The 16,609-nt window shown below is 46.1% G+C and overlaps 1 protein-coding gene across 10 annotated transcripts in view; it reads left to right on the top strand.

Annotated features, from left to right (window-relative positions):
* Positions 1 to 16,609, top strand: part of FGFR2 (fibroblast growth factor receptor 2) — a 121,459-nt gene that overhangs the window by 94,188 nt on the left and 10,662 nt on the right. For all 10 annotated transcript variants that reach the window (XM_030941191.1, XM_010380504.2, XM_030941195.1 and 7 more), the window contains 4 exons: positions 1,377 to 1,528; positions 4,721 to 4,842; positions 7,053 to 7,163; positions 8,950 to 9,140. In XM_030941191.1, coding sequence (XP_030797051.1) covers positions 1,377 to 1,528; positions 4,721 to 4,842; positions 7,053 to 7,163; positions 8,950 to 9,140 — 576 coding nt within the window. The remainder of the gene's footprint in view (positions 1 to 1,376; positions 1,529 to 4,720; positions 4,843 to 7,052; positions 7,164 to 8,949; positions 9,141 to 16,609) is intronic.

The following is a 16,609-nucleotide window of genomic DNA, read 5'->3' as shown; positions in this document are numbered from 1 at the left end:
TTTTAATATTGAAAACAACTTCCTAACACTAAAATGATTTTTTTGCCCTAATCCATTCTTGGGCATCTTCTTGAGTTTCCGGCCTACTTTGAGGGTTTACAAAGGCGCGATTCAAAGCTTTTTGAACAGGACAAGTCCTCTGGTTCCCTTTGAGAAGAGCCCAGGACCCACCCTGTGAAAGTTCATCCCACCTAAATTTATTCATCTGGACTTGGTCTTTGCCAGTGTGATTGAAGGAGTTCAATCACATCCAGGAATACTATCCACCTGGGCAGGCATGCAGGAGACAGAGCCCAGGGTGGGCTCACTGGCTGCTTAGGGATGGATCATGGGTTAACTTCACATTCTTGTTCTCTTGGGCCAAAGTCTTGTTCATGGTTTAGAATAAGACACTGTTCAAGCAGCCTGTGGTCAGACTAAGATTGCGTAGTCATCCTCAGAAGTGGCCTTCCAGTGTGCTCTGCGTGAGTCTTTTTTTTTCCATAGAAACCAGCCAAAGGACAATGATATATTTAAGAAATAATCTTTTTATCAGACACAGACTGAAATGGATCAGGGTAAACAAGAAAGTAACTTGGTGGAGCCCTGCGCACTGCCAGGTGGGAGAGGAGTCCTCTTGTGTGGTTTATGGGAAAAGGTGTATTTTCTTTCCCTTGATGCTTCATCCCATGTGCTTAGTGCACTGGTTTCTGAAACTGAAGACAAGAGGCAGCCCATTTTCACTGAACTGCCTGACCATCAATAATTTCCCGAAGGACTGGGGAGAAACAAAGAATGGCACCCAATACTGGGGTCTTGGGTTATTTTGAGTTAAAGGGACTCGGAGCTGCTGAATGTCTTCCACATTCAAGTCCTAGAACTCTTTCCTTGAGATATTCCACTTTACATTTCCAAAGACAGAGGAAATATAGAAGAGCTGATTTCTGAAAAGTTTTCGTAGAATTTCATACGCACAGCACTGATCCATGATCTGGGTGGTCTGAGAAGGGATCCATTATCCGGGGCTCCAGAACATGCGCAGGTACAAGCATAAAGGTACTAATGAAGCCGGGGAGGACTGTCTGCACGTCTTCAAGTGACTCTCTGGAGGAATTAGGACAGAAAGAAAACTTACATTGTGATCAGATGCTATAGAAAAATTTCATAGAAAAACCTGAACATAGGAACATAAAATTTGGATGAAATCTAGTACTGCATGGACTGGAGGGCAGAGGAGTTGGATTCCAGTGGTTTTCTAATTTGGTTTCTTACTTCTGCCAGCCCCCATCCCAACCCATTCCTTTCTAAGATTCGATACTCTGGCTGGGCTCTGGCTGACTTCCAGCCTTCTCAGGTGGAGCCAGGATTACATCTGTGTCTTTGCATTTTGTATCCAGGTTTCGGCTGAGTCCAGCTCCTCCATGAACTCCAACACCCCGCTGGTGAGGATAACAACACGCCTCTCTTCAACGGCAGACACCCCCATGCTGGCAGGGGTCTCTGAGTATGAACTTCCAGAGGACCCGAAATGGGAATTTCCAAGAGATAAGTGAGTACTTCTCTTGGCCACATCCCAGGATGGAGACTCAGCTATAAATGGGGAGATTGGATTAACATTTTCTTTTTATGACCTTTAGCCACAAAGGTCTTGCTGTGATGATGTCAGCAGGAGTAAGATTGTATTTCTAAATAACCAACTCCTGGAAAAGAAAAGAATGGGTAAAAAAAAAATAGCTCCTTGAAAGCAGAGCTGCTTGCCCCTGGCCGGTCCCCAAAGAAGATGGCATCTGGTTATCATTTTTTAGGTGTCTGGGCAATTCAGACTCCATCAAATGGAATAAAAGTAGAATTATCCAGTTTATAAAACAAATCTGACATTCCAGTTTTTGGTTACTAGAACAAGACTGTTCTGTGTTCGCTTCTGTGGAGAAATTAGATGCAGAATATAAATGGCCTTAAGGACCTCTACCCAATGTTGCTGTTCTCATTGGTTATTAATATCATACTGGGCTGAAAAGCTTCAAATATGGTACCTGACATCTAATTTCTGTGGTCCGTAATATTTTCCTTGTTGGATGAGACAGAGGGGTGCCAATGAGATGTTTAGTCAAAAATGTGACCGCCTAGGCCGGGCGCGGTGGCTCAAGCCTGTAATCCCAGCACTTTGGGAGGCCGAGACGGGTGGATCACGAGGTCAGGAGATCGAGACCATCCTGGCTAACACGGTGAAACCCCGTCTCTACTAAAAAGTACAAAAAACTAGCCGGGCGAGGTGGCGGGCGCCTGTAGTCCCAGCTACTCGGGAGGCTGAGGCGGGAGAATGGCGTAAACCCAGGAGGCGGAGCTTGCAGTTAGCTGAGATCCAGCCACTGCACTCCAGCCTGGGCGGCAGAGCGAGACTCCGTCTCAAAAAAAAAAAAAAAAAAAAAAAATGTGACCACCTGGGTATTGTTGGGGCTGTGTATGTCTTGGTCTCGTTTGAACTCCATGTACTGGGGCTCCGTTGGGGTGCATTTGAATCCTGGCTTTGCCAGACAGTGGCTGGGCAACCTTGGGTGAGGCACCTGATTCTCTGAAATTCATTCTCATAAAATGAGGGTGGTGGTTCAGACCTCCCAGGACTGAGCAGAGTTTTTAGCTTGTATGAGTTTTCCTTTCATTTCCCTTCACATGGTGGTAACCTGGGAGCTCTGAACTGCCAACTTCAGCAGGATCATTGTGGGGGGCATGGAGTCAGTGGGCAGAACTTGAACTACTAGCCCTCATCCTCTAGAAGGGGACCGACCTCGAGATCCTCCTTCTGAAAGGAAGTGCAGTGGTCTTTGTAGGACTGTCCACTCACTTCTGGGGTACTTTTTGTAGTAACAGCTTGAGAGTATGGGAAGGTGGAAATGCTGACTGCTTCTGCATCACATACACTGGAATAAGCTCTTGACTTGCTTATGAGCGGCTACCCTGTTTGCCTTGACATTCTCGGTAGCTCCTGAGATTATGGTAGGGAAGTGTTTCATAGACACTTCTCGTATATGCATATACACATTTGGAAATGCGAAGGTAAGCTTTTCCAGAGACTGATCTGATGAGCTCTATTTGGAAGGGAGAAGTAGCTTATGTGGCTGGCACTTCTGATTTTGATTCACGTGACTTCACATCAGTTTTGTTTCCCAACTGCCAGTTTAGAGATGTGTACCATTAGCTAGGACTGAATAATTGTATAGATATTATTTGGTTAGAGTGTTAATGGAAGTAATTTCCAGTTGATTTGTATACTGTAGTGAAAAGACCACTCACTCATTCACTTATTCGTTCACTCAAGGCATGTTAATTGGACATTTACTGGTGGGGCACCAGAGAAAAACACAAAGAATAGTTTCTTTACCTGTAGGATGTGGAGAAATGGATGTTTCTTGTGAACTCCGCCAGCCCTAGTTCGTGTGTGATTATATACGTAGGTAGGTTCATGTGCACATTCCTATATATATGACCGAACTGGGGAGTTGTGATCATATTTTAAGAAATCGCAGCTTTCGGGTTTAGTCCATAGTTTTTGCCACCTGTGACACCGCAGTCAACAGTGGAAGTCTGTATGTGCCCAACTGTTACCTCCCACCCGGGGTACCCTGAGTGTGGAAAATCTGAGTGCTAAACATTTCAAAACAGTGTTTAGTGCAAACGTAGGTGGAACAGATTTCCAATGAATGAAGGCTATTTAGAAGCAGTTTATTAGATTGGAGGCAGAAGTTATACAAAGAACGGATTGTTATGCTTGTGGTAGCAAGGCAGTGGGACATAAATTAGCCATTTTTCCAATGCAAATATTTATTTTCTGCCAAGTTGTCAAATTTAATTTTAGTTCTGGATAGAAACAAAATGACCTCAGCATAGCGTACGCTGCCCTCAGTTTTTATGCTGAACTTTTGCAAACCATTGTGTATTTACTGTAAATACTGTTTACTAATGGCAGCTCCATGCTTTGCTGTGTTATGCTGAAGTTAGAATAAGCCATATTCAGAAGTATTCCAAAGACTTTTGCATTCTGTTCGTTTCTGGAATGCACAAGGACAATATATGGCTATTCGTCTGACATGCATAGACCTTGTAGTCTTAGAAATTTAATTTGTGGTGTTCTTCATTTTAATTTGTGGATTTTCTTCATTGTTAATTTTATGTAGTCATAAGGACTTTTAAACTTATGTCAAAAAAAGTCCTCAATTTTTTAGAATTTTCTTTTTAGTAAAAAATTAGAGATTCCTTGAAATGCTTTTAAGAGGCATATCCTGTAACTTGGCAAGGAATGTGGCCATAAAATCCATTGGTATTTGAATAATAATAATTTTAAAGCCACCATTTTACAGGGACAAAAAAAAAAATAAGAACAGTCTTAACGTTTTTTCTTTGAGCCATTCTGAATTACAAATATTTAATTGGCTCAAGATCAAAAGCTCCTCTCTGGCACTTACGAAAGCTGACCACCGCACTAGCAAGGATACCTTCGCTAAAGAAAATAAACCAAGAATACCAATGTGAAATTTAATAGCTGTTCCACCAGTAATTGCCATTCTCTAAAACGTCACTAGGAAAATACTTGGGCGCGTGTGTACCCTAAGTCTCATTAGTTCCATATGATAAGCACTCCATGCTTTAGCAAGCCGCTGAAAGATTTTTATATTTAGTTCTGGAATTTCCCTCGCTACACCCCATCACCAGATGCTGTGTGCTAATCCCCTATTTACACATTTAGGCTGACACTGGGCAAGCCCCTGGGAGAAGGTTGCTTTGGGCAAGTGGTCATGGCAGAAGCAGTGGGAATCGACAAAGACAAGCCCAAGGAGGCGGTCACCGTGGCCGTGAAGATGTTGAAAGGTGAGCAGGGAGGCGGGAGGCTCGGGGAGGGGCTGGGTGGAGAGTCTTTATCAAGAAAGTTCCTTTTGTGGCATGTGAACTCTATCATGGCACGGGGTCAGAGAGCACATAGTTGACCTAGGGGTTGAGAAGTTTTCAGTATAAATCAGCATCTCGGACAGACTATTTATCTTGAGCTGTGTGTACTTATAAAGAAAAGCCAGTTTTGTTAGAAAGTGGTAGTAGCCTCCTACATAGAGTTATTCTTTGACTCCTTCTTTGTGACCACGATTCTTCATTCTCTCTGTATTTTTATGTGCTTAGAAATTATCAACTCACATATAATTGGATTTATTAGGTAGGAGTTGGTGTGTTGGATTTGGGACTTAAACCTTAACTTTACAAGTACAAGGAAATTTGTGTTTTTGGAGGGAACGAAGAGACGTTAAGGGAGCAGAAAGCCTTCTCTTTTGCGTGAGGAACAAAGCAGAAATGACACTGGTCTGGGAGAGTCACTTAGAAGCTGAGAAGGAGCGAACAGGATCAGGGCTGGTGCAGAGCCTCCTGGGACACGTAAACAATTACCCTGAGATGTAAATGTCGTGTTGTGTTTGTGGGACTGTGAACACTTCTACAGTAACCTTCCAACCCTGCTTCATGCCCATGTCCAAAGAACTTAAAGAACTTTTAACCATTAACTTATTCGTCCTGCAGTATTCTTTTATGAGAAGAGTTATAGGGAACGGTCACATTATAAATCCTCTTGTAGGGATCTCGGAAAGAAGATCCCACGCCGAGTACTTCCCACGTTTCCAGGCAGAGAGGCCCGTCCTTGGCATATGGTGCCGGGCATGTCACCGGCGCTCTGGAGTTAGACTTTATCTGTCTCTTGTGGGTTCTCATGGGATAGTCATCACATCCCTCCCAAGGGGAAGTAGCAGGCTGGACTTTGTCAAAAAGATGTGCGTTTTGTGTTTTGGGTTTTTTAAAAGGCTGTTTATCTGAATGACTCCCAAGGAAAACTAGAGTGCTTTGAGATGTTCCCCACCTTGGAGCCCGATGCTGGAGAGGAACACTGTGTTTTCTTGCCCCAGGTGTGGTGGCACCACTGACGGAGGCAGCCCCTGGCTGCGTACCAGGGGCAGGTGTGGGGAGGACCCAGGCTTCTCATCTCTTTTGGCGGAACTTCTGGTTTTGCTAATGGGGCTTAGAGTTACATGGGATATTGCAAAAAGGGAGGTCTGGGACTTCTCTTTCTCTTGTGATGCCCAGGCTGGCAGCCTTCCCTTTAAGGACACAGAAGGATGTTAGTCCCCAAGCCACTGTGGCATGTCCTTTCTTACAGCCCACAGCTGTGTCTCCCTCCTTCCTCATGGTCTGTGGCTCCCTCCTTCACATACATCAGTGTAAATTTTGCATGCACAGTCACTTGTATTGATGTTCCTTTTGTGAAGCTAAAAAACTGTTTGCAACATGGTTCTTATCCATGCCCGTATTTCCTTTTTTTAAAGGAAACCCAGATTTTTCCATACTGAATTAGCTTGAGGTGGAGGGCCCATGGGAAAGTCTTGTCACTTAGGAGAAGGTAACTGCAAGCCCACCTATGTGAAGCCTATGCCATTCTTGCTTGAAATTACAGAGCAGAAGTTTATATAACTTTTCTTAGGATGGGAATTGCAGTGCCTTCTGAGAAGCCACTAGAAGTCACAGCCCTTACCTGCTCAGAATGCACATGTACACACGTTTATGGCCCTGTTTATGGGGAGCTCTCTGAACCCATCTCGGAATGCTCTAAGGTCCTCGAGGGGCTGGGTTAGGAATGCTTGGTCGGGAACAAGTCTGTAGTGATTTAAAATCGCCCTATCCTTGGTCTCCTCGCTGGTTTCAGGCACCATGAAGTTTGGCATGGTTTTCTGAGACACCTTAGATATGGGAGAGGATGAGATTATTTCATGGTCTAGGAAAGAATTGGCATTAGTGTCAGAAGCCCCTGCTCTCGTCCTGACTCTTGGCACCATGGGCCCCCCAGTGAACTCTCTGACACACAGCAAGGCAGTTCCCTGTGTAGGCCTTTGTCTCTTCCTCCGTAAAATGAGGGAGATGATTTGGAAAATCTTTTCTGATTCTGAAATTCAGTTGCATGCATTTCAACTGAGTCCTTGGCAACTAACAGTAGCTGCCCATGAGTTAGAGGAAATGAACTGATTTGTGAATATACCTACTATTCATAGATGATGCCACAGAGAAAGACCTTTCTGATCTGGTGTCAGAGATGGAGATGATGAAGATGATTGGGAAACACAAAAATATCATAAATCTTCTTGGAGCCTGCACACAGGATGGTGAGTAGGAGGAAAAACTGCATTCGTCCAAATACTCTGCAGTTTGATAGAATCATTTTAGAAACGGTTGGGCTTCTAGATCCTGCTCCCAGAGCACCCCGTGTGCATGGTTAAAGTTCTTTTTAAAATCCCCATTGGAAGATGTTCCTAGCCATGAACACAAAGAAGGGTCTGTGTCCGTACCTGGGGGCCGGCGGAAAGGAGGGTGCAGGGTGACTTTGGATTTGAGAGCCTGGAGGGCCCTGCTGTTTCTAGGTCATAACCTGGAGGGGGCTTTGGAAAAGGCAGCCTCCTTATGTTTTTGCTTTGTAAGTGCTAAGAGAGATTTCTGAGAATAAGATTCCATGTTTTGGTTGAGAAATTCTTCCCTTAAAACAGGGATTGAGGAATCCACATCTTGCTGTGGGTCACAGATGGCTGAGCTCCCAAGAATAGCTTAAAAGAGGAGAAAGCAGTATGAAGGAATACGTTATTTTCCCTGGGGGAGAGAGAGACCCTGGCTTCTTCCATTGAATGTTTACTGGCACTTTGGAATCAATTTGCTAAGTAATTAGTAAACTCGAAAACGCGTATCTTTGACTTAGCAATTTCTCTTGTAGGTCTCTCCAGGAATTGGCGAACTTTTTCTGTAAAGGGAGGTTGTAGATATTTTAGACTTTTGTAGGCCTTATGGTCTTTGTCGCAACTTCTCGTGTCTGCCATGGTAGTGAGAAAGCAGCGCTAGAAGTACAGAAATGAATGGGCCTGGCTGCATGCCAATAAAATTTAATTACCCAAACAGGCGGTAGGCAGGATTTGGCTTGCAGGCTGTAGTCTGCCAACCCCGAGTCTATACCATGGAGAAATTATTGCACACGTGTGTAAAGGAACATGTACGGAGATGTTCATTGCCTACTGTTTGTTATGGCTGAAACCTGGAAGCAAATGCCCATGCATATAAGGGAATGGATAAATAAAGCGTGGTGTGTTTATGTGATACAGTATATGCAGCTGTGAAAAGGAATGATCTAGATTTATTTTTATAAGCCCAACAGGTTCCAAAAGGATAATGTGTGGGGAAAAATGTTGCAAAGCTCTAAGAGCTTTATTATTCATTTATGTGATTAAAAATAATATATTACTTATTGACTAGTTAAAACGAACCAAAAGGATAGAATGGAGGGGTCCATGCTTTCCAAGAGGATGCAGGTGACAGCATGAGAGTGACAGGGAAGATCGCATCAACTGTGTCTCTCTTTTATTTCCTACAGCCTTTTGAGGCTATCATGACGAAGGGCTGATTTATCATTTTGCAGAGATTATAATGCAGGCATTCTATTTTTATGTGTGCTTTTCTGTGTGTTAAAACTTTTTCTTTTTTCTTTTTTTTGGGGGGTGGGGGACGACAAAGTCTCGCTCTGTCACCCAGGCTGGAGTGCTGTGGCGTGATCTCGGCTCACTACAGCCTCCACCTCCTGGGTACAAACGATTCTCCTGCCTTGGCCTATAGTAGCTGAGACTATAGGTGTGTGCCACCGTGCCCAGCTAATTTTTGTATTTTTAGTAGAGACGGGGTTTCGCCATGCTGGCCAGGCTGGTCCGAACTCCTGGCCTCAGGTGATCCACCTGCCTCGGCCTCCCTAAGTGCTGGGATTACAGATATGAGCCACCACGCCCGGCCTCTGTATGTTAAACTTAAAAAAAAAAAAAAAAGCATTGGGTTGTAATAACTAAAAATGTTTTGCTGAATTGCCCAAGGGCAGACCTTGGATTCTCTCTTTAGGGAGCTTCTCTTCTTCCTCGACAGGGCCTCTCTATGTCATAGTTGAGTATGCCTCTAAAGGCAACCTCCGAGAATACCTCCGAGCCCGGAGGCCACCCGGGATGGAGTACTCCTATGACATTAACCGTGTTCCTGAGGAGCAGATGACCTTCAAGGACTTGGTGTCGTGCACCTACCAGCTGGCCAGAGGCATGGAGTACTTGGCTTCCCAAAAAGTGAGTCCTTCACATTCTACTTGGTTGGGTGGAATCCAATTAAAAATGTCTTTAAAGAAAACAGGCAATTTAGATGTGCTCATTTGCTAGATCAAGCCCTCGCATGTCTTGTACAACCTGGAAATATTTATTGTGTTATTCATATTTGAGTTTAATGAACTCTTTAAAACCAAAGCAGCCTCACAAACCTATAGCGTCACTGCAGAGATGAGCAGAAAAGATATCTCTTCTTTGAGACAGGACCATGTCTGATTTCCCTGGGAATTCGGCTCTCCAGGTGGGAAATGGGTAGTTTTAAAGGCCCCCTTTAATTCGGATGATTTTCCTTTTTTTTTAAGCTTCATTTATTTTGTGGTTACTGAGTTTTTGAATATAGACTTTAGGTGTTTAGTGTTTTGGGTTTGATATGGCATTAAATATTCTAAGAGTAAATGTCAAACAAAGGGTTATTTTAGTAACCTTGCATCCTGGAGTTCTGCGTTTCTTTAGTCTCGTTTGGCGGGTGACCCTGTGTGGTTAGAAGTTGGCCAGGTCCCCTGAGGTGGACTGCCTGCATTCTGGGCACGCCACTTACCGTGGAACTTGAAGCATTTCAGTTATTCTGAAAGTAGTTAGACAGGTGCCCAGATGTCCTCAGAAGCATTTTGGATGACCCCACACATAGAGAAGCGGAGGGGCAGGGCTGCCTCCCGGGCAGAGGTGGGCACTGCTCCTACCTGTGGTGCACATCATTGCAGCGCCAGGAATTCCTTGGGTCCCCAAAGAGGTAAGATCCTCTGGTGGGCGTGGACCCTCTGTCACTGGGGGTCTGGGTTGCCTGAAGGGTCACAAACTCAAGTCTCCACGGGGCCATGCCAGTCACACGACCAAGGCCTGCGAATCAGTCAGAGTGCAGAGATTCGAGGAACGGCTACACCTCATCTCTACTCTCTGGCCACATGGGAACATGGCCCAGAGCTACCCCGTGTTCTGGATGTTTTTTTCTTTCTTTCTTTCAAACAAACTGAGTGCAGTGGCATAATCACAGCTCACTGCAGCCTTGACCTCCTGGGTTCAGGTGAGCCTCCCACCTCAGCCTCCTGAGTAGCTGGGACTACATGGATGTGCCACCACGTCTGGCTAAGTTTATTGTTTTTTGTTTTGTAGAGATGGGGTTTTGCCTTTTTTTTTTAATGTAAGAAAACCTTTCAAAAAAATTTCAAGAGAGTTTGGAGTTTAAGACTTTTTCAGATTTGTTTTCGTATAAAAATCTCCCAATATATAGGTTTTAGGAAACTAAACACAGTTTTGACTTCTGTGATTGCGTCTGTGTGCACGTGCCTGTGTGTGCACGTATGCAGGGGAGTTTGCCAATCAGAAAATACCTGGCATCCAGAGACAACCAGACAGATCCAGAATATGGGACATTTGACAAGGTATCACTTCAAAATGTCAGTGTCTCGAAAGACAAAAACTGCTGGGGAGACAGTTCCAGATTAAAGGGGCCAATGAGACAATTTCTAAGTGTAAAAGTGAGATCCTGGACTGGATCCTGTGGGGCGGGGAGGGTGGCCAGCTCTTAGAAAGGACATTTGTGAATGTCCTTTGAATATGGAAATTTGAATATGGACTGTACAATATTACTGATTATATTTCTGTATCAGTGTTGAATTTGGGGGATGGTGACAGTGGTATCTGTTGTAGGAGAAATGTGCTGAAGACTTGAGATTTGTGAAATATCAGTGATGCCTGCAACTCAGTTTTAAGTGGTCCTGCCATAACATGCATGTACTGTGTGTGTATGTGTGTAGGGGCAGGTGGGGCAGGACATGGAGACAGCAAGCGATTGAGTAGTTGTAACAAGCAAACCCAGCAGCCGTGGATACTCACTGTGCCATCCCTCCTTTTCTGCAGCTGTGAACTCCTCCTAAATAAGCCTGGGGATTGTAGCCCATCTGTAGGCTGCCTATTTTGATCTTCTGGTCCTGATCACTCCCTGCCCTACCTGTGCGGGAGATAGGGGAAGCAGTTTTGCACCCAGCAGGGTGGTGCTACTAGGAGAAATGTGGTAGGAGGGCTGGCCTGGTCATTTTATTAAATCCTTCAACATCTACTCCTAGAGCACGCCCGATGTCTCATGGCCTTGGTCAGGCTCTCCAGCGAAGTGGTCAGAATAGACATAGTCCTTGACCTTTTGGGGCAGGAACCATGGGTGACAGTAAGAGAAACTGACAGTAAATGTGGGAATGAAAATCAGGCTATAAAAAAATATATTGAAAAAGGTGCCATGAAGGAAACAGTGGGATAAGGCCTTACTCATGCCAGGACGTTGTACTTTGCTGTCACTGCCATGGAAGCCACTGAGGGGGAGGAAGAAGATCAGTTTGTGCTTCAGAGGTGACTCTCACTGCTGCTTGTATGGTGAATGGGAAGGCTGAGCCCCTGTCAAACGTGATGATGGTTTGGGCTAGGGTCTGTGGGGTCCAAAGACACTGAGAGAAGCTGGTGGGCTGATGTTGGATGTATTTTGCTCTTGGGATAGTGAACGGATTGATTAGATGGGAGGGAGAGAAAGAGAGATCAAGGATGACTTCTGGATTTCCAGCTTGAAAACCCGGATGGTGGTGCAGCTTCTAACTCTGGGAGGAGTTGGGAATCAGGGTTGGGGCAGGGGGCATAGATCTGGGTGGAAAATCCAGAGCTTGTCTTGAACGTATCTGAGTCATCCGAGGGGAGATACTGAAGAAGCTGCAGGCAGCAGCTCAGCTCAGAGGGTGGGCTAACAGCTGGGAGGCAGCAAAGGGAGCTGTGAGTTCAATCCATGGGCGTGGACAAACTCATCTGCGGAGAAGCTTGGAAGAGGAGAACAGAAGCCTGAAGTCAGGTCCTGAGAAAATTCTCAAATCTGGAGATTGACTGAAAGCACCAGAAATAGCAGTGGAGGCCGAGGAGGCACAGCCTGGGTGGTAGGAAAATCAGGACACGGAGTGCAGAGGCCTCACACGGGAGCTTCAGGAAGGAGGGGACAGGCAGTAGAGCCTCGGTGCTCAGACTGGTGAGAAGCATGGGTGTTGGGTCCTGGTCCTAGAGGCAGTGGTGGTACCCCTGCCCACCCTAGCCCTGAGGACTCAGAGCTCCTTCCTGTTTTGGAGCTGGTGGAGAGAAAACTAAGAGACGAACTTTGCTAACCAGGGCAAATGAATCCGTTTCATCATGGAAGATGGAAATACCCATATTAAAGGGTTGTGGTAATAGTAACTACCGTTATTGTTCATCACTGACCACTCTGGGAGAAGCTAACCATCTTCCAGGCACCGTGGCAGAGCATTTGACATAAAGCATCTCACGTAGCCCCCAGAACAACCCGGAAATAGGTGGGATTTGGATCCCCATTGTATCAGGGAGGATGGTGAGGAAGTGGTATGAATACTCTGAGCCCAGATGTGTCAGGAGGACTCAGATGTCCTCACTTCTGAGAAGGGGACTTGGTAGAGTGGCAGGTCCCAGACCTAGGTCTCCTGGTCCCCCACTCAGCTGTCTCCTGCTCTCAGGAGGCCCCTAACTCTATCTAAACTGAGGCAGGACCAATGAGATTCCGTGTGGGGGGGGGGCGTTGTTTAGTGCCCCAGTGTGGCCTCATTGCCTCTACATTGAGCAACAGCCCAAGGTAAAAGGGATATTGCATGGGCCTTTAGGACATTACATGGTTCCAAAGGCACTTACTGGAGGCTACCCGCAGTGAAGGACCCAGCATAGGTTTGAAAATGGTGGTAGATGAAGATGTTAAGAATGGTCCCCTTGTGAGGCTCTGCTTCCAAAAATGGAGGGCTTATTCGTGAAGGTGGAGAATGAAGAACCAGGGAAAGGGTCCAGCCCTGGCTTTCCCACACCCATCCCCTCACAATGGGGGTGTCGTGGGCTTGAGAAAGACATGCTTGCCTGAAGGAAGGGGCAAAAGAGAACTGTTGATTACATTGTTACTGATGTACTAGGTTCATCTGTGCTCAGCGCTGGGCCGATTGAGATGAGCACACAGTGCCTGGCCTCCAGCAGCTTTCAGTTGTGCGTGTACCTGTGCATGTGTGAGTGTGTGAATGTTGGGGGCGGGTTGGGGACTGGAGACAGAGAAGTGAAAAAACTCCATGGTGTATACAGCAATGCAGTTAGATAATAAGATAATAGGGTATTTAAGCCTTACACAATTTATAAAATCCTTGCTATTTTTAGCTCAGATCACACTAATTTTACTTTTTTAACCAAATCCCAAACCCAGTTAACCCTCAAAGTGTTAAACCCGAGCAGTTTGGTTTTGTTTTTGAGATAGGGTCTCACTCTGTCATCTGGTTGGAGTGCAGTGGCATGATCTTGGCTCACTGCAGCCTTGGCCCCCTGGGTTTAAGTGATTCTCCTACCTCAGCCTCCTGAGTTGCTGGGACTCCAGGCATGTACCACCACACCTGGCTATTTTTTGGTAGAGATGGGGTTTCACCATGTTGGCCAGGCTGGTCTTGAACTCCTGACCTCAAGTGATCCGCCCACCTCAGCCTCCCAAAGTGCTGGGATTACAGGCATGAGCCACCGAGCCTGGCCCTGAGCAGATATTTTTGTGTTTTTTGGAGACAGAGTCTAGCTTTTTCAGCGAGGCTGGAGTTCAGTGGTACTATCTCGGTTCACTGCAACCTCCACCTCCCGGGTTCTAGCGATTCTCCTGCCTCAGCCTCCCGAGTAGCTGGGACTACAGGCGCTGCCACCACGCCTGGCTAATTTTTGTATTTTTAGTAGAGATGGGGTTTCACTGTGTTAACCAGGATGGTCTCAATCTCCTGACCTCGTGATCCGCCTGCCTCGGCCTCCCAAAGTGCTGGGATTACAGGCTTGAGCCACCGCGCCCGGCCTGAGCAGTTTTTTTAGTGAAGCCCCAGCTTCCCACCTGTAAAATGGGTATAAAACCATCCGTGTCATAGGTTGCCACGGGAATTCGATGTCATCAGCCATACTGGGCACAGGGCATGTTGTCTACGTCATAGGGGTGTTGCTCTTCCTTCCCTTAGTGACCCACTGACCTCCCCCTGTGGAACACCAAAACTGTCCCAGGGCCCTAATTGTATAAAATGGTCAGCTTTCTGTGCTGGAGAACAGCTCACATTCCTGTGGATGATGGGGATTTGGCTTGCCTTTGATTACTTTCTTTTTCTCGGGTGTAGGTTCCAAGTCTCCTCTTATTCAACCCAGAGGCTGGGGTTTGATGTTTCCTAGCACCTGGGATGAGGGATGGCCACGCTAGGCTCTGGCTCTTGCTGAGAAGATGGTGGAGGGAGCCATCAGCATTGTCTCTGTGCAAGCTGAGCCCCAATGCATGGTCGGAGCCCAGTGCGTGGGAAGCACATTCTTCTGACCACACAGCTTGCCAGACATACAGAGCGCGTGTCGGTAGGAGCACACCACCGGGAGAGTTTGGCCCGGGGCTTGGAAGTTCAATTTGAAGAGGCCTCCAAAACTGGGAACCGGGCTGCAGACGAATCTTCCAGCCTGGCCAGGGATTGCAAGCTTGCGTGGCTTTCTTGCTTTCCCGCTTCTGGGCTTAGGCTACCCCGGGGGCCCAGACGTGTGTGAACACAAGGAATAGCTGGTGGTCAGGGTGGAATCAAACAGTTCCTTATTTATATTTCAGGGATCACTTAGCTTGCCCTTTTTAATTGTCCATTTCATGGAGTGCCGAAGATCGGCTCCATTTCAGCATTGTTGAATGGATTGATAAGACTTTATGCTTCGTGTGATAGTTAACCTTTGCCAGTAACCAGTGTAAAAGCCTTCGGTGGTGATATTTGCTTCTTTATGTCTTATCTCTTCCCAAAATAGAAGGTGATGATTGGGGACCCTAATTACCTTGTATCTTGTGGAAATCTTGCTATATTAAAGTGTAACAAAAATGCAGCAGCTCACAATAGCATATCATTTGTAGAAAGGAAAAGTCATAGGCTGGGTGTGTGGCTCACGCCTGTAATCCCAGTACTTTGGGAGGCCGAGGCAGGTGGATCACTTGAGGTCAGGAGTTCGAGACCAGCCTGACCAACATAGTGAAACCCCATGTCTACCAAAAATACAAAATTAGCCGGGTGGTGGGCACCTGCCATCCCAGCTAATTGGGAGGCTGAAGCAGGAGAATCACTTGAACCTGGGAGGCAGAGGTTGCACTGAGCCAAGATTGTGCCATTGCACTCCAGCACCTGGGAAACAAGAGTGAAACTCCGTCTCAAAAAAAAAAAAAAAAGGAAGGAAGGAAAAGTCGTAATAGCTAGACCTTTCTGAGACCCAAGAGTTAGTGTCAGGACAATAAATTAGCTGTTGTGTAGCAATATTTAATATTTCAGTGTATGTGGCACATTCAGGCTGAGGCCAGGTGTTAGGAGAAACTGGACTGAGAATGTGGATAGACGGGCATTGGCCATGGTAGAGGCCAAGAAAGGACATGACTGGTCATTTCAAGAACCTTAGATATGGGACATGGAGGAGGTACAACAGGGCTAAGTTTGGAAGTGTAGATACCCGCTAGATGGGCAGCGTGGAAGTCTCAGGGGGAAGGGGCAGACAGTGAAGATGTCCTGGACTAAGGGACTAGCAGTGGGAAAGGCATGGTATGGACACATGGGAAGGCATTTTGGAGTTGAAATCAACAGGACTTGGGAGGAATGTGTAAAGAATACTGGTGTATAGCTCTCCGATTAAGAGAGACAAAGAGGATAAGCATTGGATAGGAGTTGAAACCTTGAATTTGAGACGTCAAGGGAACGTCAGTGTGGAAGTGTCCCATAGACAGTTGAATGTGAGAATGTGGGTCTCAGGAGGGAGGTCGGGATGGAGATGCGAACTTGCGCATATTTTGTATGTGTTTAGAATGAATGCCGTGAGGATATATGGAAATACATAAACTTAATGGAACAATTCCTCTATTTGAAGGGACAGAAAAAGAGAAGAGGCAGCCAGAGATTCTGAGAGGGCATGGAGAGAAAGAGAGAGCCAGCTGAGAGAAGGGGACAGGATAAAACTAAATAGCGGGGCCGGGTACAGTGGCTCACGCCTGTAATCCTAGCACCTTGGGAGGCAGAGGCGGGTGGCTTACCTGAGGTCAGGAGTTCGAGACCGGCATGACTGACATGGTGAAACCCCGTCTCTACTAAAAATACAAAACATTAGCTGGGTGGGGTGGCAGCGGGCACCTGTAATCTCAGCTACTCAGGAGGCTGGGGCAGGAGAATCCCTTGAAGCCAGGAGGCAGAGGTTGCAGTGAGCTGAGATCACACCATTGCACTCTGGCCTGGGCGACAAGTGCAAGACTCCATCTAAAAAAAAGAAAAAAAAAAACTTAAACAGAGGGACTGTTTTAAAAAGCAAGAAATCAATAGCATCTGAAGCCACAGAGGAGGAACAACTGAGGAGTTGGAGGAGGACATTATTTGCATCTAACAATTCAGAGGCTCTTTATAAGCTTC

This window comes from Rhinopithecus roxellana, chromosome 11, assembly GCF_007565055.1.
Source record: "Rhinopithecus roxellana isolate Shanxi Qingling chromosome 11, ASM756505v1, whole genome shotgun sequence".
Taxonomy (NCBI): domain Eukaryota; kingdom Metazoa; phylum Chordata; class Mammalia; order Primates; family Cercopithecidae; genus Rhinopithecus; species Rhinopithecus roxellana.
This window is presented reverse-complemented; position numbering and strand designations above follow the sequence as displayed.